The 22158-nt window shown below is 45.9% G+C and overlaps 1 protein-coding gene across 3 annotated transcripts in view; it reads right to left on the bottom strand.

The window, feature by feature from the left end:
* LOC122379257 (GATA-binding factor C-like) overlaps positions 1 to 13353 on the bottom strand; it is a 78488-nt gene extending 65135 nt beyond the window's left edge. The window contains exons 1-3 of one of the 3 annotated variants that reach the window (XM_043361499.1): positions 13246 to 13340; positions 12206 to 12375; positions 10182 to 11678 (exon numbers count right to left, since the gene is read on the bottom strand). In XM_043361499.1, the coding sequence (XP_043217434.1) occupies positions 10481 to 11678; positions 12206 to 12321 (1314 nt within the window). In that variant the 5' untranslated portion in view covers positions 12322 to 12375; positions 13246 to 13340 and the 3' untranslated portion in view covers positions 10182 to 10480. Of the gene's footprint in view, positions 1 to 10181; positions 11679 to 12205; positions 12376 to 12990; positions 13123 to 13245 lie in introns of those variants that run through there. The other 2 variants (XM_043361578.1, XM_043361414.1) reach the window with 2 other exon arrangements.
* Positions 13354 to 22158: the final 8805 nt, after the last annotated feature.

The raw sequence follows: 22158 nt of genomic DNA, 5'->3' as shown, positions 1-22158 counted from the left end.
AATTTGACACCCTCATCTCTCGGATTTTAACGATAATTGGTCTAAGGGGTAATCAGGGGCTCTGAATCCTCCTGTAACAATTTCAGGCTTATCAGATGAGTGGTTTTTGAGTTATAGTGTATAACATGTTTTGGATCTTGCGTTGCAGCCCCAAGTTTGGCGGGCTGTAACTCTAAGACGGATAATCCAAATGCCAAATGCTATACGGCGTTGAACTTGCATTGAAACAAAGAATAATATGCATTTTTAAAATTTTGAAATATATACTATTTTTGATGTATAACACCTCGAGTTTCCTTTCATTTGCATTTTTATGCCTTTGGGACCAAATTTTTTTGAATTTTTATTTACTTAAAAACATTTTTGAATCATTTTTGAGTAGTATGCAAAAAATTAGGAAGGTGTTCTTTCTATAAATGTACTTATTTTGCGTCACCGTAATGGTCTCGAATTGTGATTTCGGAAGAGAGCTTACAAATGGTGTGGTAAAGCTGCCTAGTGACATCACTGGTTACTGAAAGTTCAATTGAAGTTATTTTTGCCTCACTTTTGCATTGTTGACCTTGCGTGACGTCATTCGTACGTCACTAGGGTCATAAGAGTTTTTCATCAATAACTCCCGATCAAATTGAGCTAGAGAGACGGGAAAGCTACCAATGGACTCGGGAAGACCTTGCGAATCGAATGATGTGCAATATGATCTCATTCACCCAGCTTCGTGGCCTGACCCGACTGTTAACCATCTCTGTAGCGGCGCTGTTTGTCCAGCGCCGCGCTGGTTGGCTTTGCCGCGGACTCGGCCGATCACGTGATGCCCGGGGGCTGGCTGCCGGCTGGGCCGCCCGGTCGGGGCGCGGAGCCAAATACACGGCAGTGTGCTGACCAGAGGTCAGGGACTTAAGCTGACCTCACCAGAACAAACAGTATACTATTCGACGCGCCGGAGCTAGGCAAACACAAAGATGCTAAAATCGCGGCTCTGCGACCATTTGTTGCGAAGTTATCTATCAAAAACCGGACCCGTAATTTGGGTCACTTGAAATGACCTCAGGGGTCACCAATGAACCCGAGACCTTAAAATGTGGTATCATTCGATGCATCTTGTAACGGTGCACATGCTCGTTTTTTCCGCAAGGTTCTAGCTCCATTAGAGGCGAAACGGCGAGCTGGGGTCGTACCAACCCCCCGGAAACCCATTTTGTATGCATTAAAATGAGGAACTTATAGAAAGAACACCTTTCTAATTTTTTGCATGTCGATTTTAAAGGACCTGAGGTTTATTTTGAAGAAATAAAAATGGCAAAAATTTTGGTCCCAAGGGCCATTATAGACAATTCAAAAAAATACTACGAATTTTTTCAATATGTAAAGCTTTTCTTTCCAATTTTAAAAATACTGAATTAATCTTTGATTCATCGCTAGTTCAAAGCTGTTTTTTTTTGTTTTTTTGCTCATCAAACTCACCCTTACAATCTGAAGTTTAGAAAATATTATGCAATGTAACTCAAAAAGTTTTCATCTGAGAAGTCTGATATTTTGGCAGGTGTTTTTGGAGCCTATGATTACCCCTTGTACCAATTTTCATTCAAATCTGAGAGATGAGGGTGACGGGCCTGGTACGATCTATCGTGGAATGCCCCCTCTGTGACCTGACCTGGTATCAGTGACCTCAAATAGCAAAATATGTGTTTGAAGAACATTTCCCCATCGATGATTTTCAATGAAATGCATTTTACTCGATTTTACAACGCATTTCTTGAAGTGCCTGTAAACGGTGAAAATTAGACCTTTGACCTGACCTGTGACGTCATCGGTTTGACCTAGGTCAATAAAATTGGGTCACAAGGTAGTTCCCCGTTGGGGCTATCCAACGCCGTTTACCGCTTGTCGCTATGTTGCGTGGTTCTCGAGATCTTAGGGGGGGGGGGGCCAAAATGCCCCCCCCAACCGGGCGCGTTGCTCGGCAGAGCCCAACGGGGCGCGGGTTAAGATCTCAATATAATGAACACTTTTCGGCTGGTAAAATTACATGATAAGCAATATAAATGACGGTTTTGAGTGTTGATAGCTGCATAATTTTCGGACATATTTGGACAAATAGTTGACTTTAACATTTTTGGACGGAAAATCAACAAAAATACCGGACATTAGACGGATATTAGACGTAAATTTTCTAAAACTGGCATCACTTATCTGCTACTGCCTTGGGTCGAAAATATTGGCAAAAAAAAACTGGGAGCGTTGTTTTTTTCGGAGCTATCCCTGTCTTCATTCAAATTCTCACACTATGTTCAAATTACCCCACGCTAAAAGTTATTTTGCCATTTTAAAAAACAGGGTTCAAAAGCAAATTTCTTGGATTGACGGCGCTGATTAGGTCATTATATAACAAAAGCCGTTGCGTATTAGGCGCTAGCAATGCAAGATTTTGCGCTGCAATGAAGTTGCAATGACGTGTTGTTAGGCGTTTTTCCTTGCGAAATTGATTTTTTACACTGTGCGTCAACATCTTCATTCCCTGAAACTTAAAACCCCGTTCATATGATAGCCCTTTTAGTTACGATAATTTCTCTCATTGGTCTTATTGTCATGCCACTTATGGATTTTCCGTAATTTTCTGTTATTCACACTATGTTCAAATTGCCCCACTGCACATGTTCAAATTACCCCACCCTACCCTACTCTCTACGTTGAGTGACTCGCACTGCCATCTAGCGAGCGAGTCTGCTAGTTTTGACTTGAGAGCTTCCTCGCGTCACATTCCAAAAGTTGACTAAGTCAACTTTCGGTTTTCCTCGCTGCAAGGGCTGTGAGCTTGATGTGTTTTGTTGGTGTCGGTTGTTGGTTCGAATGAGATAATACGTAATTTTCTGAAGGTGTATCGGCTTTGCAGCGTTCATGGAGTGAGTACCTACCTACCTATAAGAGAATGGTGTTCTCACTCCATGAAAAAGTATGATACACGCAAACGCGTAACCCGCAGCCTCGCAACCCGTATGCGAGATCCAGTGTGGGACGGCCTTTACGTAGAAATATTTCCTTTACGTAAGAATGCCAGGAATGCAGCCACCTGTGGCAGCGGCCAGTTTTCAGCCAATCAGCATGCAGTTGGTCGGAGCTAAGTAATATGATTTGCCAAGGCGCTATTGCAGCTTCCACTGCAAACACGCCTTTGCCAAAGATGGAGCTTAGTTTTTCCTATAAAAAGTATTTTGAAAAATTAATCTCATAAAGATGCATTAGGCTTTCTTTTCTGATCAATTCATAAAGACTTATAAAACTGCAGCAACAACTAATTCTAGAAAAGAAGTATATTCCTTTTAAGTGTCCGGCAAAAATATAAGACAGAGCCCAATCGTGGACATGCTATAGCTATTCTGTCCACAGCATTTGGTAGCATTTACTGTGATACCAGTGTTGGTAAAAGCGTATCCGAGTCAACGAGGTGATCCCTGAGGTCAGTGGGTGTACAATGTACTGAAATGCATTAAAAGACATTTTGTATTTACCAGCCATTTTCTGCGGCTGAACTTCAGGCCGTTGCTGCTATATCCATTCCACGGCAGTTATAAGATTGGGTCCAGGTGTGGTGAGTGCCTGCCGACAGCGCACCTGATTGCGGCCGACTGAGGAGACGCTGTCCCCGTCCGGAACAGCTGAGTCTCGCCCGCCGCACCCGGCCGGGCGTAGCACAGAAGCCCGTGTTAACCATCTGCCGGCCGCTGTACCCAGCATCTACTGATGTCCGGTCATCGAGATAGATGAATGCATGAATGCATCTAACCGGCAAAGGTGTGTCAGCACAAACGGTGAATTAAGTCGACATTTCTACTGATATAGTGGTTAGGAGATGGACTTGGGAGCACTGACCTGCTGAGCAGGTGAGCTCTCAGACACAGCTGTCCTCGACGGTAAACCCGATGATGGGTCGTGTTATGCAGCGTTGGTAAGAGACGTTTTATACGTACGGTTCCATTTTCATCCAAGTTTAACTCGCAGGTGTGTTTATTTCCTCTTTCATGAGTCCACGTCACCTATAAATGTGCTCCATTGAGTTACATGAGACGTGACGCAGGCCACTGAATTTCAAGTACCTACAATGTGTTTGTGCACACTAGCAAGCAAACTGGTAAGGTCGGTTCACTTTTAACAGTGACATTTACGCGCAAAAATGATATTGCAAAGCAGTATGCTTGATACAAAAAAGTGCATAACTAATTTGAGTCTGGCAGCTTGGTGCAACTGTTGCGTGATTGTACCAATTCGATACATGACTGAGATCATTGGAACAATGCTCCGCTTTTACGGCAAGCCATTGCGTCTTCGGAAATGTATATTTATAAAGCTGACACATGGATTGCGTCAATGAATAGTGGCAGGACGTCAGTAGATACTGGGCGCAGTCTAAACTTATCCTCGTCAAATTTACTCTCTGGAAGTGCAGTAAATTTGAGTTTGACAGTATATAATATAAGAACAAAAAAAAAAATATCACTCCGAGCAAATGCAGCTTCATGAATCGTAGAAACCGTCGTTTTTTTTAATAAAACCAGCAGAAATGCTTCATTCTAATCGACTATTGAAATTTTAGCTGATGGTGATCAACCTACATAACTAAGCAAGATATAGGTAGGCCCTTTCTTCACCCTCAGTCTTCACATAAGCATACGACAAGCACGGCAGGGCGACCACAAGCAATATTTCTAGCCACGGACTTAGAAGCATGCTCTTTAATGTCAGATGGGTCTAGTTACATGCATACATGTGGGACACCCATGGTGACCCATGCAAATACTCGGAACATTTCCCTTCTTGTCCGCAAAAAGGTCACTTCAGTGTTGACTGAACATTTCGTCAAGGAAAAGGAGGTTAAAAACTGACAAAAATGGGGCACTAAAATATTTTTCAGACGCCGCTAGGGGCGCTGCATTCGGACACCCATGGCAGCGCATCTATTTAGGTTCACAGTATTAGAAAGGTCTTCTGTTAGCTTTGCTTAGGAACATATTCCACATTTCACCGAGTTCAACGCGGTGGTAGAACCACTTTTGTAGGCTTCTCGCATATTTGCTGCTTTCTTATTGGGTAGCTTTCTTATTGCCCGTATCGTTTTCGTATCATGATGCAAAATTATTTACTTTTTAGCAGAACATCAACATGTGGACAATAAAAACTAAAACAAAATCAAACAATGTTTTGATGTTACTTTTAATGGCGCAAATGGAGCATCAATGGCGTCGACCAGCTAAGGTGTTGACTGACTTTTTTTATAACAAAGACAATATGACAACCGAACCGAGTCAATGCACAGACGCAGAACAATGCAGAACCAACACGTTTTACAAAATTTATACCTAAAAGGCTCATTTTACATATCCGATGAACACCAAACTAACCTTTTCGGAGGGAAAATTACGTTTTATGACAAGGATTATCAGATATCGACTAAGCGTAACTATTAATATTTTCATCAGGTAAAGAGTAATGTTTCTTGTTTAGCATCGGGCTACACGGAGGTGAAACATTATCAAAAGCAAAATATTTCGGCTTTATTGAAGCATGCCTTGTTTACTAAACCAGTGAACAAGGTAACTCAGTAAAGCCAGATTCTTTTATTTTTCACCTCAGTTTCTCCCGACTAAAAATGTTTGATATGAATTTTGACAGCTGTAATCTGTATGCATCTTTCTGAAAGGCGGATGGTTGTCGTTCTGCACGCATTCCTGAGATCACAGCTAAATACGTATGCAAATGTTGCTGAGCGTTGAGCAGTACATGCACTGGTGAATGTGAAAGATAGAATTAATAAAATTCCCTCAACTATCACATTTTCACTTTCTGTTTGTTACCTGATTGTCTGTGTGTACTGTAATATCTGCGATCTGCGTATCAGTAAATGAATGTCACAATATGCTCAGCGCTATACCGATATCTGCGAACCTGTCATTTGTACCGTCAGTCCGCACATAATCCCATATGATCCATCAAAATCCGATCAGGTTACTTGCAAATGCGGAGGCTACATATGTGGAACATCATATACAGCTGTCGGGGATACGCGATACATTGAACGGTGAAAACCATATGCCGTCAGCAGCGAGCGAATCCGAGTCCGAAACATCGGCCCTGCAGTGGTCAATGGTCACAACAGCATGGCTGAAACCTAGAGGGCAAGGGTGAAAATACGGTATCGTATCGAACAGCATTGTGTCATTACCAGACATGTGCATGGATCCAAGAAAATGGAGCTGAGATCTGATCCCAAGGGTCTTGATCTCAGATCTAACGGGATCATAGATCCAGATTGCTAATTTATCGAGAGATGAATTGGCATTATGTATCTTAGTCTTATTTTTTACTTGAGATCCAGTGAGAGCACAGATCCTCTTTTATTTTTTGTTAACACAGAAATCGTAAAGATCAACTCGTTACAACTCACAAAAGTTCTGTGCAGTAATTTTGTGTGATTGCACGTCAAAAGCCATAGTTTTGTGGCACTTATCTGACGTAGAAGCACATGGAAACATGGTTTCAAATGTTGTGCATGTGGGATCCACTCGGATCATTGATCCATATGTTTGGTGTACCTATCGTCAGAATCTATACTTATGAGCTCGTAGATCAAGGATATATTTTTCACGCCGGATCAGGTGAAATTCACAGTTCTGGTTTCTTGTTTCAGTTTCGCTATAATGCAAAATGCACATCAGATCCATACCTAACCGTCAATCATGATGAAACTTTTATCAGTTCAAGTAGCTATAACATCGACCATCATTGTCAAATTAGAGACGACATTAGAGAGATTACATCACAGACGACATTAGAGATGCCAATAGAATGCCCACATTTTGACATACTGAAACCAATACTGAACCAAAATCAACTTTTCTATATATTTTGGTAGGCATTTCAAATAAAACATTTTCGATACTTTCTTGATTAAGTGTAATAAAAACTTTTTTGTATGAAATAAATTTTCCATTCTAGCCAGTTTCAAAAATGATTTTGGGATTTCTACATAGTGCCTGCATATCCTTACTTAGTAATCGGTCTGATTATGGTATCAATGACGTTGAAACTGACATTACTAGTGGGCAATGGCTGTCCATGAAAATATCTGATAAATATTCGCACCATCTGCCAGTTAGTCGTATCCGGAGATATGAGCCGAGCCGCTCATTGGCCAGTCGCCGCGGCTCTGTCCTATCTATAGGGCTGTTAAGTGTGACGTCACGGTTCCAACAGCTGACTGCGCTAATGCTGTAGAGATAGGGGATTATCTAGAAAGGTGTATTGTGGCGATTCAAAAATTGTCCGACCCTGATTTGGAATTTCTTTGGAAACTTAGATGGATGATTAACATTTCTGAAATTGATTTGCTTCAAGTTTCATCGAAATTTGGCTGAAAAAGCCCAAAGAAATGTGAGGCTACTAAATTCACAATAGTGTTAGCATTTGTGGCGCATATGTGACATTTGGTGAAAACCACGTGAAAACAATATTACGTTACGGACATTTGCACGTTTCTGGGCTGCAGGCTGCGTTTGACGTGTTTGGGCATGGTATGAGCTATCATGGCCTTCGTTAGTGTTGCAGCCATAGGTGATTTTTTTCAAACTATGTCCAGTGTGATTGAGAAGGGTGAAAGAGCATTGGATGGTGGCAAAATCCGATCCATTGCCCTGCAGGATGGCAAATACATTGTGGCTTCTGTTGAGGCCAGCATGAAGAAAAGGACCTATGATGTTCAAGTGAGTATTTCTTCATGCTTGTGATAGGCATTTCAAGTACTTTATGAAATCTGCCTTCATGAAATCGTGGCATGAATGTGGGAACAAAATTGCAATTGCAATTGAGAATGAGGTGAATGTGGCAAAAGTATTGAGTGAACATGACCAGAGGTAATAAAAGAAACATTTCATTATATATTTTCGTTCGAGACTACATACTCCATAGTTCTTTATATTATCCCCATGTGACAGGCATCTTGCATTATTTTACCTTAGCAAAAGCTGAATAGGAAAATTGAGATGCCACGGTAGCAGACGTAGCACGAGCTGCCATATGCCCCAGAATGCATTTTGCTAACCAAATCAAAACACCTAACCAAAGATACGTAACCTGACCTACAATCTACTTCCTACAACCTACAACCTTGAACCTACCACCTTCAACCTATGATATCTCACATGGCAGCTCGTGCTATGTCTGCCCTACCAGTACCGAGGCCACTTGGTATTGTTTGTGGAGGACCTGACCTCCTCCAGCCCGGAGTGTAGTTGATGTTAGCTTGGTTTTAAATTTAAGTGTATAGTAAAATGATAGATCAATTGATCTACTTAGCAAGTGTGCGGCAGACTTGTGTGGCATCCTGTGCAACCATGGACATTTAGTGGAATTAAATGGATAGGAGGGTTTATAAGTTGAAATGGAGATGGCAATTTGGTTTAGGCGATGTATCTAATCTTCAGTCTCACTTCATTCAAGATCACTCAAAGAAATTTGCTTTCAATTCAGTTATTTTTGTTTACTTTTATTAAAGCATCCCCAGATATACAGCATATACTTTAAAAAAGCAATCCCTTTTTTCTAAAATCTAACATCAAGTCATTGTCCAAAACATTCATGTTTTGTAATATCAACTATGATTATAATGCATATTTGGAAGGTTCTATGAATATAAACAGCTGCAATCAATTGTGCTCATTTTTGTGAACTTATTTTCATGATAAACATTTCACTTGAGTGAAACGTCCACTTTGATATTAATTGAATATGGTTTGAACTAATGTGTTAGAAAAATATCATGCAGGTATTTAATAAAAATCTGAATAAGGCTTGCTGATTACCTGCTGCAAAGGTGTAAATTGTTGTTATTCTGTGTTTCAGGTCACTGTCGAGAACAAGAAGCCAGTGGATGGAAGCTGCACATGCCCAAATGGTCAGCATCGGTGCTCCCACATGGCTGCCATCCTTCTGTATGCACAGAAGAACTGGTCGCAGACTGATCGGCAGTGTCAATTGAACCGAGGATCCAGCAACGCGACAATGTTGAAAGCAAAGGAGATGTTCCCCCAGGAAGACAGTTCTTTGCTGGTGAGCTCTGTCAAAGAGGACCAACTGGCATGGCTGTATGATCAGGTGAGGGAGCAGCCATGTGGGCTGGCATGGCTGTTGGCTCCAGAGTCTCAGCCTTCCCCAGAAGAGAAGGTACCAAACATCGACAGCATCGTAACTAGTGCTGAGTTTCATGCATCAGCTGACAAGTCCCATTTCCTTTTAGCAATGCTGTCTCTTTCAAAGGAAGAGATTGCAGAGGTGCAGAGGGTGACCAGTGGTCAGGTCAAAAACCCCAAGTGGTTTGTTGCTAGAAAGGGAAGGCTGACATCGAGCAACTTCGGCCTCGTCTTGAAGGCAATTGCCAGAGGAAGATACCCAAAGTCACTATTCAAAAGGCTCCTTGGTGGCTATGACCCATCCGGCAGTGCAGCTGTAAAATGGGGACGAACCCACGAAGCAGCTGCAAAGCGAGCGTATGAAAATCGCACTGGAAAAAAGGTGGAAGAGAATGGGATTTTTCTCACTGAAGATGGTATGCTTGGGGCCTCTCCAGATGGTGTAGTGGGGGATACACTCCTAGAGGTGAAGTGTCCGTGGACACACAGGTGTCGAACGATCCAGGAAGCCGTGCAAGCAGATGGAAAGTTTTTCTTGGACGAAAACCTGAATCTTAAAGAAGATCACGATTACTTCCACCAGGTACAGGGCCAGATGTGGTTAAGTGGCTTCACCAAGTGTGACTTTGTTGTCTGGACGACTCGTGACTTACACATCGTTACCATCACCAGAAGCGTTTCATGGACTGTAAACCTAGAACTCCTAAAACAGTTCTATAGGGTCCACATGGTGCCGAGCATCATCGGGTCCGCTTAACCCGCAGGGCTCATGCCTGCTGGGCGATATGAGATTTGCCACTGTGATGTAATGTGTGTCACTGTACAGGTGCGCGCCAGGCTGGTTGTCGTGTTTCACTTTCAAACGTCAAACTGTGTGTAATGTACAGGTGCGTAAGTAAATGTGTGTCACTGTACAGGTGCGCGCCAGGCTGGTTGTCGTGTTTCACTTTCAAACGTCAAACTGTGTGTAAATAATGCAAATAATAAACATACATGTTTGTGGACAGTTTTATTGATAAGTAAATGTCGCGTACCACAGCGCACAGCTGAAACAATTTCCAGATTATCATACTTCCATGACAGCTATAACTCAAGAAGTGTTTCACCAGACAGTGAAGACATTAACATATCAAACAGTTCGCAAACCAGTTTAGGACAAAATGCACAGTTTCCCGCGATAGTACTCCGGGCGTTGGTGAGAAAAACACAGACAATGCTATTGACTTACTTCAATTGATAACTACGCAAACGTTTGATCTAACAGGGTGACACCACTAATAACGCGCAGTTTGCTACCCGGCTTAAGAGGACATGTTGCTAAGTTTCTCGTGGCTTATGATAGGGCTCTGGGCGGTGGTGAGGAAGGCACAGACACGAACTATATTGTCTATCATATTCCTATACTGGTGGGGTATGCCATCTAAAATGGTGTAATACTTCAGCCGCTGAATCGCGCGCTCAACGTGCACGCGGGCTTCGGCAACTTCCCTGTTGTGCATCACCTCTTGCTTGGTGAACTGAGGCTGAAATAGATACGCAGGTGTGTTGACGGTGACGCCATCAGGTACAATGTCCTTGATAGGAAAACCTTTGTCGGCCAGGATGAGGTCGCCTGTGGTTAGCTGCTCCAACAGGCCGCTAGTCTCCACGATGTGCTTGTCAGAGGCATTGCCGCCGTAAACGTCACTGACAAAGTTCACAGTGCCATTGGGTGCCACCCCAACCATGACCTTGAAGGTGTTGGCAGCTTTGTAAGCACTGTAGGTGCTTGAGCGGCCCTCACAGCTATCAGGTCGCTGAATCCTAATTTCTGTGCAATCAAGTGTCGTCCTGCAGTGCCTGAACTTCCTGAACGATGCTGGCATAGATTGAGAATTCTTTTCTCTACTAGGCATACCCTTCCCAAAAATAGGCTTGAACAGAGCCTCAGCGAAGATGGACACAAATGTCCTGAAGACATTTGTAACGGTGGCTACACTCTTGTTAAATCTCACGCTTAGATCTGTGTGCCCAAAGTTGTGTCGCAGCTTCATCAACACCAGGAGAATTTGGTCCTCTAATGTCATCGTTGTGACCTTGAAGGTGTGGTATGTAAAATCACACATGCTCACATATGTGACTAGGGTTTCAAACATTGCTCTGCTCAAACTAGTATAGTAAGTTACTAGCTGTTCGCTATGGCTAATCTGGTTGTAGCAGAACCTCTGCTGCTGATAAGCTGCTGCAGTTTCAAGTCGTTTGATATGCTGTTTGAGAAGCTCGTTCTCGGCAGACAACATGGCCTCACTATGCACAGGTGGTCCAAGGACAGCATCTTCCATTTCCACAGCTGCATCTTGTCTTCTGTTTCCAGGAGAAGAGTGATGGGGTCTGGTATCATCAGGCAAGTTGATCCGCTTCCCTTCATTCCATGGAAACCTCACTGGACCTGCTTTTTTGCCATTAGGGAAGTGCCACGAACAGATCCTTGTGTGTTCGGTAGGGGTGAAGTTCTCCCTCCTGCAACAGAAAAAAGGGATTACATGATGATTTAGATTAGGCATGCATGATTAGGATGACGCAAGTTACAAGCCCTTCAAGTAGAAAATATCCACAAAAACGGGTTCGTGCGATTGTTTCTGAAATGAAGCTTGCCAGTTTATAAATAATTTTCAATTTGAATGTTACAAAATGTAAATGTTTCAATGTTCATATCCAAAACATACAACAGACTTGGTAAATATATTTGTGCTATGACTACTGTTACTGCTATTTATGGAGTACGCACCATGCACAAGTGATTGACGATCAAGGCTCCCAGTTAACCTTGTGAATCATTCCGTAATGATGCCAAAAATAAATATTTATCATTATCTGACATTATATACACTTTTATAGCTTTTATAGTAATAGCTAACAATAATTTGATGTTTTTATTAAAAGGTAAGATGCCATATTTCCCTTGCATGATTTATGGAAAAGATATATGATGGGATTTATGAAAGCTTGAGGTGTAAAATATGCTGATTCTCAAAATTCTTACTAACCTTATCGCACGAATGTAGCGTTGACGGATCAGTTTGTTGCTGGGAAACCTGTAGAACGCATATTTGTTTTTGTCCCCTGACCGGTTCGTACAGCCTGGGACACAGCAATTCACCATCTCGATGCTCAAAGCTTAAAACAAGCGTGCGTCTTGCGATAGCTGACCTGAGGTCTGAGAAACAAAGTACATCTAATTAATAACCCACTCCAATTCACTACCTATTCACAGCTAGTACATTTGCCCATTGGTGCCCGTGTTATAAACGTAATGGCGCAATGTCTATTCTGCGCCAAAATCGCACAAGTTTTTTTAATTTAGCAGCCTTGCAAAAAAATCATGTTTTTTGTGCAAATCAATGAATATAAATGCATTCAAGTCGACCAAAATGACAACTTAATACCATTTCCATTAATGAAACATGACATAACATCGGTAAACGTCCCCAAATTCTTGCATTTTAGTTATGAATCGTTTGGCCTATCTCTACAACATTAGCGCAGTCAGCTGTTGGAACCGTGACGTCATCACTTAACAGCCCTATAGCCTTTGGACACTGCGGTGTCCAGCCTTTCGACTGTGGTGTCCAGCCTTCACACATTGCGGTACCAGCCCTTGGATACCCGTCAGTCGCCGCGACGATGTGCTACTCATAGATCCAGCCTTTTGACCACCGAATCACACGGTCTCATCGGAGCTCGGAGCCCTGAGCGCCCGAACAGCGTGCCGGCAGCCAAACGAGCCACAGCTGGGCGGATGCCGATCCTATCGACTGGATGACACACTCACAAAAAGCCAGTCCAGCGTCCGATATCGAAAACCAGTGGCGGGCCATCGGAAGGTCAGCCATTCCTTCGTCACACGTTAACGCAGCGTCGATAACAGATCCCGACGGGCGCCGGACCCCCTAACACACACACGGACCGCGGCCGACGCCGAGCTGAACTCCGATCCAGCGTGGCGAGCCGGTGGCCCAGGACGGCCGCCGAGTGGCCGCGGTCACCCCTCCGCCCCGCCGGCTGATTCACGGCCACCAAATCTCACCTTTTGGCTGCGAATCTGGAGGGCCGCCGGGCGATGTGCGCCGTCCGTCCTCTTTTTGTCGCTCCTTATCGCCCCGACAGAAGCGCGATATCGGCCAGCGAAGCCGGCTGACTGCAACTATCAGCCTTATCACACCATCCCGACTGGGCCCGGCGCCGCCGGCCGGCCGCCAGCCAATCACAGCGCGGCAATCGCGCGATAAGCCAACTTGATTGGCTGGTATTTTATAAATGCGCCAATCATGTGGCGTTTATCTGGCCAGTCAATACGGAGCACGGGATCAGGTCCGGTGTACTAATGCGCGCAGCAAGAGGAATATGGCTGATGGGGGAGGCTGTATTTACGGGTGGGGTGTGGCGGAGGGCGCCGGTGCCGCCCTCTGCGAGCACCGAGCACCGGCCGTCCGTCGGCCGCGCCGGCCCGTCCGTCCAGAGCCCTCCCTCCCCGGCCGCTCTAACCCCCCACCCCACCCCTCCCCCAACCCCTCCGCCGGCTGGCGATCGGACCATTTTATTGAGATAGCGAAACTATGACGCGGAATCAAGATGCGCAGCTCGATATGTAAAGCAGGCTGGCGGCGGCGGCGGCGGTCTGAGAGGAGGTCGATCAGTGGACGGATGGCTCCTCTCCCCAGTCGCGGGAGCGCCAGGCATTGGAGGAGACATCATGGGGAGACACGAGGAGACACGGAGAGACGAGGAGACACGGGAGACAAGGGAGACACGAGGAGACACGGGAGACACGGGAGACACGAGGAGGCACGGAGAGACACGGGGAGACGAGATCACGTAGAACATGAGAAGACACACAGCGAGATTGTGTGTGCTAATGTGTGGCGCGTGAGGTGATCATTTGTGTAATTTTAGTCATATTGTTTTATCGATAGGGGGAGGGGGGCAGTGGGGCCTGGGGCCGTGGGGGCGACACCCCCACAACTTTTTATAGGGTGAGGAACCGTCGGGGCAGCTTGTCCTCCCTATAAGATTACTGATTGTGGGTCACAAAGGAAAACTGAATTGAAGAAAACATTTTAATAAAATCAAATCTGCCTCCTTACCTGGCTTGACAGCTCTTGTGGAAGAGTTAGGTAAGCCTTTATTTCAGGTTACCGAAAGGATAGTTCATTGACTCAGGTGAGACGGAATATCTCACTTCTTTGCAACTGTTTTCGTTTCGCTATTTTCGTTGAAAAAACAAGGGGTGAAAAATAAGCGGCCTAAAACCGGTGATAGAACTACATTTCGGGGTAAACTAGGTTCCGGGAAGTATCAGGTGTGCCCCCCGCCCCCCCCCCCCCCCAGCCTGAAAGTAGTTCCCGCGCCCATGTCGATAGACGTAAAAGCGAAAAGCCTCGTTTTACGTGGGTCGTGGATCCTTTCAAAATATACTGAATCTGAATATGAATCAATTGGTAGATGAAGAGTCCACGTGAGGAATGCGGAGCAAAAATATCAATCGGTATCGTAGTTTCAATTTATGAATAGGTACGGTGAACCGCAGTTGCTACTGTACACGAACCCAAACTCTAGCCGTCTGCCCTGTCCAGTAACAACCGATAACATTGATATCGATTCCCGGTCCCTGTACAAGAGCAGCTGAGGTTTTCTGTGCGTGCCCTCTGACAGCTTATCGCTGTTCCCTGTGAGCGTGCTGGGACAATTTACTCAGGGTCGCTGTACAGTGTACAGTAGCAACTGCGGGTCCCCGTACCTATCAAAGCAACACAGAAGCCTATTGATCTGTATTTCAAAATATTTGCCAAACTGAAGCCTACTTAGGAAGTCGTATGTCCCACGTCAAGGCATATTGCCTAGGTAGAAGGCTTACATAGGCACTATCGCGGTTAACTATCTTGGATCATCTTTTTACCGCATCCTATTGTTGCTCGGTAGATAGTTATGGCAGAAAAAAATCATTTCCGAGGGCATATCAGGTGTAACACAACTTAGGTAAAATCAGCGATGGTTACAGGTGAATCACAGGTCTGTTTGTGATCGCGTATAGAAGACTGTCTGGGAGTTAAAGCCATTTCTCCAGTTCGGTCAGAAACCCCAAGGTGTTGCGCTACTCTGGTTTTAAGTCGGACATGGGTGGAACCGATGTACGCCTCCCCACACGAGGAGCAACAATATTTGTAGACAACACCAGAGCGGCAGAACGGCTACTTCTGGCAAAGATTTTACTATCATTGCCAGAAGTAGTATAGAGGCTGACCTACGGCTGCTGGAATCTTTGCACATTCATGAGAACAAACCTGCTCTGAATAATAAGTTCTCAGCAGTACCCCTCTATAGTTACTTAGTACAAACTTAGGTAAAGTATTAATCTACTCAGGTCGGTATCTTAGTGCAAGGGGTCTACATCTTATGTGGCATATTGTATTCAAATCAAACATTTATCCCTCGCCTGCCGAGGGGGGGGGGGCGGGTGCCGCCCCCCCCCCCCCATAGGGTTTTTTCGCGATAGCTCCGAACACGCTGGCGATAGAGAGCTGAAACTTGGCATACCTGACCTTTGATCCAAGCCGCATCTTTTGACACCAACCGCATTTTTGGGTCAGGTCAGGTCACTGACCTATGACGTCATAAGTGAACCTCTGCACGGTCTTCAGATGTCGCAACTTCGCAACGCCCTCACTGCCAGAGGAGATGTCACAGGGAAATGAAACTTGCAGGATCTAGTATCCATTATGAGTCTCACAACTTGTATATCTCGGATTTTTCCTAAAGGTCATATGAGGTCAGGTCATTTTCGTGACCTCACCATTATAAGTCAATGGGGAAAAATTCAAACTGCTATTCTGGCGCCGGGAACGGTCTCCAACTATCTCAAGCACACAGAATCGTGATTTGATGCACTCCTTGCAAGGTTAGATGCGTCACTTTTGCAATGTTGACCTTGCGTGACGTCATTTATGACGTCATCAAGGTCATATTAGTTTCTTGTCAATAACTCCCGATCAAATTGAGCTAGCGAGTCGAGAAAGCCACCAATGGACTCAGGAAGACCTGCCGAATCGAATGATATGCGACATGACCCCTTTCGACCAACTTCGTGACCTGGGGGTGCTGACCTGACCTTGACCTGAGGTCAACACCCCAAGTTGACCTGACCCGGACAAAAAGTATATCATTCGACGCGCCTGAGCGAGACGAACACGATGCTGCCAAAATCGGCGCTCTGCGGCCGTTTTTTGCGAAGTTATTCACCAAAAACTGAACCGTACCCTGGGGCACTTGACCTGACCTCAGAGGTCACCGGTTGACCTAGGACCTTAAAATCGGGTACCAATCTCTGCGTCTCGTAACGGCGCACACGCTCGTTTTTTCCGCGACGCGCTAGCTCCACCAGGGGCGAAACGGCGAGGGGGGGTCGTACCCGCCCCCCCCCCCCCCTCGGCCGGCGCGTATGTAGAAAACCAATAGGTCCGGCGAGGGTTATATTTTACTGGTTTCATGCTTACAAGCTTCAATGTCTTCAATGTCTTTACGATTTAACGTCTTCAAATGTTCTAAATTCGGTATAAAGTCGATTTCCCCACTATTTTTACCTTTTTCATCACTTTTTAAAATGGTTTAGGATAGAATTTGACTTGGTTTGGGCATGGGACTTGGCTTGGTCCGGTGGCGTCAATCGTCCGTTACAGTCTCATTTCTCCGATTAGCGTCTACAATCGCCCGGTAGCTTCTCTGAAGTCGCCTGTGCAGGTAGCGTCTCTGAAGTCGCTTGGCAGTATTGTCCGCAGCAGGCAGGCTTGATCAATGCTCATATTGCTAGCATGGCTACGTGACAAACTAGTGACAGCCACAAAAAAACTGCGACCGAGTGACAGAGCATGAAAGTGAACTTGCTGCCCCATGTGGTAGGCGGAACATGGCACAGGGCTAACTCGACCGCAGATACGCATCCAACCCACAGAGTGGCGTTAAGTACCAGAATAGAACTGTTCGAGTCGTGGTCAGACGAGAACCCGTCCCGTTCTCAGGGTTCTCAGGTGGAGACTTTTGGCAACTGGATCCAGATGGAGAACAGAAGATATAGTATGTTCTCTGTTAACACTTGGAAAGCCTAAAGATACGTTTCTGCAGAAATTGTAGTCTCCATGTCGACTTAGCAACGGCTGTGGGAAAGCATCCTTCTTCCGACCACTCGAGTGGTGGTTTTTGTAAACACTCGTTCATGACGAGGCCGGAGCCTCGGACGATAAATCACACCGGTGACGCTGAGCTGCGGTCAGCCGACCGGTGTCCAGCGGCGCGCCCGAGTGCACGGCTGCGGGCTGTGACTGTGACAGTACTATGGCTGTGACTGTGACTGCACGGACCTGTGACAATACGGCTATAATTGAGTACGACTGTGACAGTTCAACTGTGACTGCATGGCTGTGAAAACACGACAAGGCTGTGACAGCAGCTGTGAAAACACAAGGCTGCTGCTGGCTGTGACAGCACGGCTGTGACAGCACAGCACGGCTGTGACAGGACGGCTGTGACAGGGGGCTGTCACAGCACGGCTGTGACTTCACGGGTCCGCCGGGCAGCATTCAGCTGCAATCACGGCTCTACTCGTGATTCGTGAAAATGGGCACCGGCGGGCAAAAATATCACAGATAACATAGCAACGGTCTCTGGTAGTAGGCTGCGGACCCGCTCACTTGATATGTGACCGCTCACGCTCACATATCAAAAACAGACATAACCAATTGCAGAAAACGCGCACTGCAGAAGTCAGAAACACGCATCATAAAACAGAGGTTTAGCTTATTCATTGACTTACTGGATTATCTAGCACTGGTCCATTGGACAGAGTCGTTGGTTAAAATAGATTGATTATCAGTATGCATATACCTCCGCTCTTTGACCGGACTATGTAGACTTTGAATGCTTCGGTAATCGATAGGGTGAGGTGTCGTGAGTAGCAATGCAAAAACTCTCAACGGGCAACACCTGCTGATCCCTTTCGCGAAACTAATACCCGAACGCATTTTTATTGTAAGAGAAAATTGAAAAATGGCTATATGAGCAATAAGTATAGCGTTCTTAGTGGTGAACAGACAGCAGTAACATTTGAGTATTTGATGAATGTACAGATACATCTTTATCGGGAAAACATGATGTCGCTGAAATTGCAGGCAGCTCAAACATCATTAATCACACACCGGCCGAGATATCTAGCGCTGCTTCCTTGTCGGTGCACTTCCCCGAGCGTGGTGCGATGGAACGTGATACGAGCACAATTAGTGGCTGGCGCCGCAGCACAAGTAGCTCGCACGGTAGTTACGCCACTATTTCATGTTTCCTCCGCCTCGGATGGCAGATAACGTCATTGTCACACTGCACACTTCCCAGTACACGAAACAGAAACATTCGTCTGCGAAGAAAGGCAGTTCTCGCTGTTCTGTCTCTCCCAGATTGGCCTGTCGGTAGAACATGGTTAATTGCGCTGCACTCATGGGAAAATACCAAAAGGTATAGGACACAATAGTAGCAGCCGGGCTACCAGGTAACGATAAGACCGAACAAAGTTGAAACTCACATGGTAGGAAGCTAAACACGCTTAGATTAATCATCAGCAGCATTGTAACATATCGCGCTGACCCATGTTTTCAAAATTTAGTAGCAGACACGTTTTGTGCATGCTTTGTGCTAATACATGTACATGTTTTCCTTAAGTTCTACAACATTTCGAAGGGTGAAAGTCTTGAATTGGAAAGGTAATCTGGAAAGGTAAACCCATGACGACCATGCATCTTTATATCTTATAAAACTACGAAGCTAGATCGCATTTTGCTGTGATGAATTATTATCATCATAGTTGTACAATATTTACAATATTAAATATTGATACAGATAACATTAAATTGGCTTCCGAGGGCTTTCATGGGTATGTGTTCTATATCATTGTCTTTTCTCTCTTTCCGTGACGGTCTCAGTGTCACGCCCCAGCACGTTGGTCACTCCTCCCGTGCCGGCTCAGTGCCGCGGTAAAATAGCCCGGGAGGACGCGCTGCCGGCGGTGGGGGTAGTTTCCCCCGCGGCGGCGCGCTGCCGGGAGTGGGGGTACTTTTCCCCCGCGGCGGCGCGCTGCCAAGGGTGGGGGTACTTTTCCCCGCGGCGGCGCGCTACGGGGGGTGGGGGTATTTTCCCCGCGGCGGCGCCCTGCCGGGCGTGGGGGTATTTTTCCCCCGCGGTGGCGCGCTGCCGGGGGTGGGGATATTTTTCCCCGCGGCGGCGCCCGTACAGGACGGAGGCTCAGGAAGACGGACCGGGACCGAAGACACCACCTGATCAGACACCGATATACGACAGGCACTGCCAGGCGTGACAGGCTCGGACTCCGTGGGCTTCATCAGCGAGTGAATCAACAGGAGTCGTTTGCTACTCAACACCCATTGCCCATACGGCGGTTCGTCGCAGCATGCCTATCTTCATTCACCGCGGCCTTTACGGCTAGGTGCAGGCATCTGCTTTCAATAGTTGAGCGCATTGCTGAGCCCTGAAAGTAACTAGCGTGCATTGCACATGCGATAGTTTCTCCCAAATGTATGTAAAGTAGTTTGGCTCAAAGCGAATAAGAACGCTTAGAAGGCAGATGTTTAAACCAAAGAATAGCGTTTCTCAGGTTCCCACCATTTCCCAGCTTTTAAACACCTCAGTATCATACGCATTACACAACGAGCATTCGACACTGCACAGGGAACCATTATGACATTATTTTATATTGGAGGTGAGAGCGCCAGTGCCGTCAGTGCCGGGGAGGTGAGAGCGCCAGTGCCGTCTGTGAGCGGGAGGTGCTCGATGTGAGAAGGTGAGCGCTGAGCAGGCAGTGCCGATGGTCGCCGGCCGGCCGAGCGCAGAGGCCCCGAGCGCCGCTGCTGACTGACACTATCAGCCCTATCGCGCCATTACGATAAAAGCGTGCATCCTCCGGGACAACACCCGGGGAAATGACCGGAGAAATTCCTGCGGCGCCGACAAATAAAACGGCCGCCCGTCAGCTCGCCGCGCCACCTAAGTGGGGTTATTAGGCCGAGGAGCTTCCCAATGAAAATATTTGCGTTCGGCGGTAGCGCGGCCACTCGAGAACTGTCAGCGGACAAAGGCCGCACTGGAGCGGGGTACGGCAAACATATTCGGCCCATTCGGCCGCCCGCTCCGACGGCAGCCGCGGTGAAGTAATTCTCATATTTTGATATAACGAACATTTTCTTTCGATAATTTTGATGTTTTAGCTGTTTCCATGCATGATATTAGATTAGGTCCCTATAGAAATCAGAGTCTGTAGGCTATACAGCTGTGAGTTATGACTTAGAATACCGCATCTCATTTCCTGTAGAAAGGTGACACAAATAAACACTGACTATCTACTAGGGAAGCATCCTTTACTTTTACCATGCAAATGAGCTTCACCTCTAAAGAAATGCATGTAGGTATTTTTAAATTGAATTATACTTGCTGATACCTACATAGCACAGCAATGCAGCGAACAAATTTTTTAAAAAGCTGAAAAGTTATATCTAAGCGAAGGATGAAATAAGGCAATAGACATGAATTTCACACCTACCTGACTTCAGTCTTTGTCGCTTATTTCAGCACGGTTCCCTTATTTCCCTATTTTCCCGTTCGTTTTGCCCCTCATTATGTGCATGGGCCGTGTTGACTAACGCTGGCCATTTGTCCACCGTCAGCGGCCGGTCAGCAGTGTCCCTTTATCAGAGAGATCCGACACTGCTCCCAAATCGGCCCCGAATGCCGATCCACTACCGCTTCTGTCTCATTAGCGAGACCTCATCTGAAAAAGGCAGCACCAACAAAAAAAAAATCATCATTCAAAGCGCGCCTCCAGAATGCTAATTCGATATGACTGATATTTGTTCTGACAAAACTGAAAGAAGTCCTCTAGATATTTATTTTTAAAGTTATGGATCCTCGTCGATTAATTGATCGGTGCCTCACATTTATTGGAAGGTAACCGTCATTATTTATCACTCACGACGCTGTTTTACCTCCACATTTTTCATTTTATCACATAAGCTTCCCTCCAACCCATCTCACTAAACACCAAATTTACCATGTTCCATTTGTGATTGCCCATTGTTTTCTCTGAACATATCAGCGGCTCAGTCAGACCCAGGGTCCAGCTCATAAAGACAAGAGCCCCTTTGCTGCTAAGGGACATTTACTGGAAAGGGGGACCCGACAGATGGGTTCACTATAGCCACCCTTATACACCTGCACCAACGTTCCCAAAAGTGTCTCTTTGAGTAAGTGGCATTTTGGCAAAGTGACACTAGCCAACAGGCTTTTCTATATGAACTGGGCCATGTTCCCTGCGCGGGTCAGCCGTGTGGCAGCGGCTGGTCTCGGTTTTATTCGTGCTGCCGCCCGACCCGGCTGACTCCGTGCTGCCGACCGACCCGGCTCCCCGCGCTGCCGCCGTGGTCCCGCGCTGCCGTATCGCCCCGATCTGTCCGTCTCTGCTCGCGGCAGGCGCCACTAGACGGCTCAGCTGCCGGCCTGCCTCCGGCCCGCTACATGGTTTGGTTCAGTCTGTGTCTGTGCTACCGTCTGTCTGTCCGGCTGTCCGTCCGTCCGTCCGTCCGTCCGTCTGTCTGTCTGTCTGTCTGTCTGTCTGTCTGTCTGTCTGTCTGTCTGTCTGTCTGTCTGTCTGTCTGTCTGTTTCTATCTCTCCCCTCTCTCTCTCTCCCTCTCTCCCTCTTTCTCTGCATGTCTGTCTGCCTGTTTAACATCTGTCTGGTCTGATAAATGTGTCATGCATGTGGTGAGAACGATGTCAATCGAAGACAAATTGTTTAGATTAACGATAAAAAATCGACACAATTTTGGTGACTTTTATCAGTTATCAGAAGACGAAAATTGCTGTTTTATAATCGCTTTTATGAATCTTAGCTTT

The sequence above is a fragment of the Amphibalanus amphitrite genome, unplaced genomic scaffold (genome assembly GCF_019059575.1).
Source record: "Amphibalanus amphitrite isolate SeventyFive unplaced genomic scaffold, NRLGWU_Aamphi_draft 000000F_arrow, whole genome shotgun sequence".
Taxonomy (NCBI): domain Eukaryota; kingdom Metazoa; phylum Arthropoda; class Thecostraca; order Balanomorpha; family Balanidae; genus Amphibalanus; species Amphibalanus amphitrite.
The sequence above is the reverse complement of the archived record's forward strand: the minus strand, read 5'-3'. Positions and strand labels throughout refer to the sequence as shown.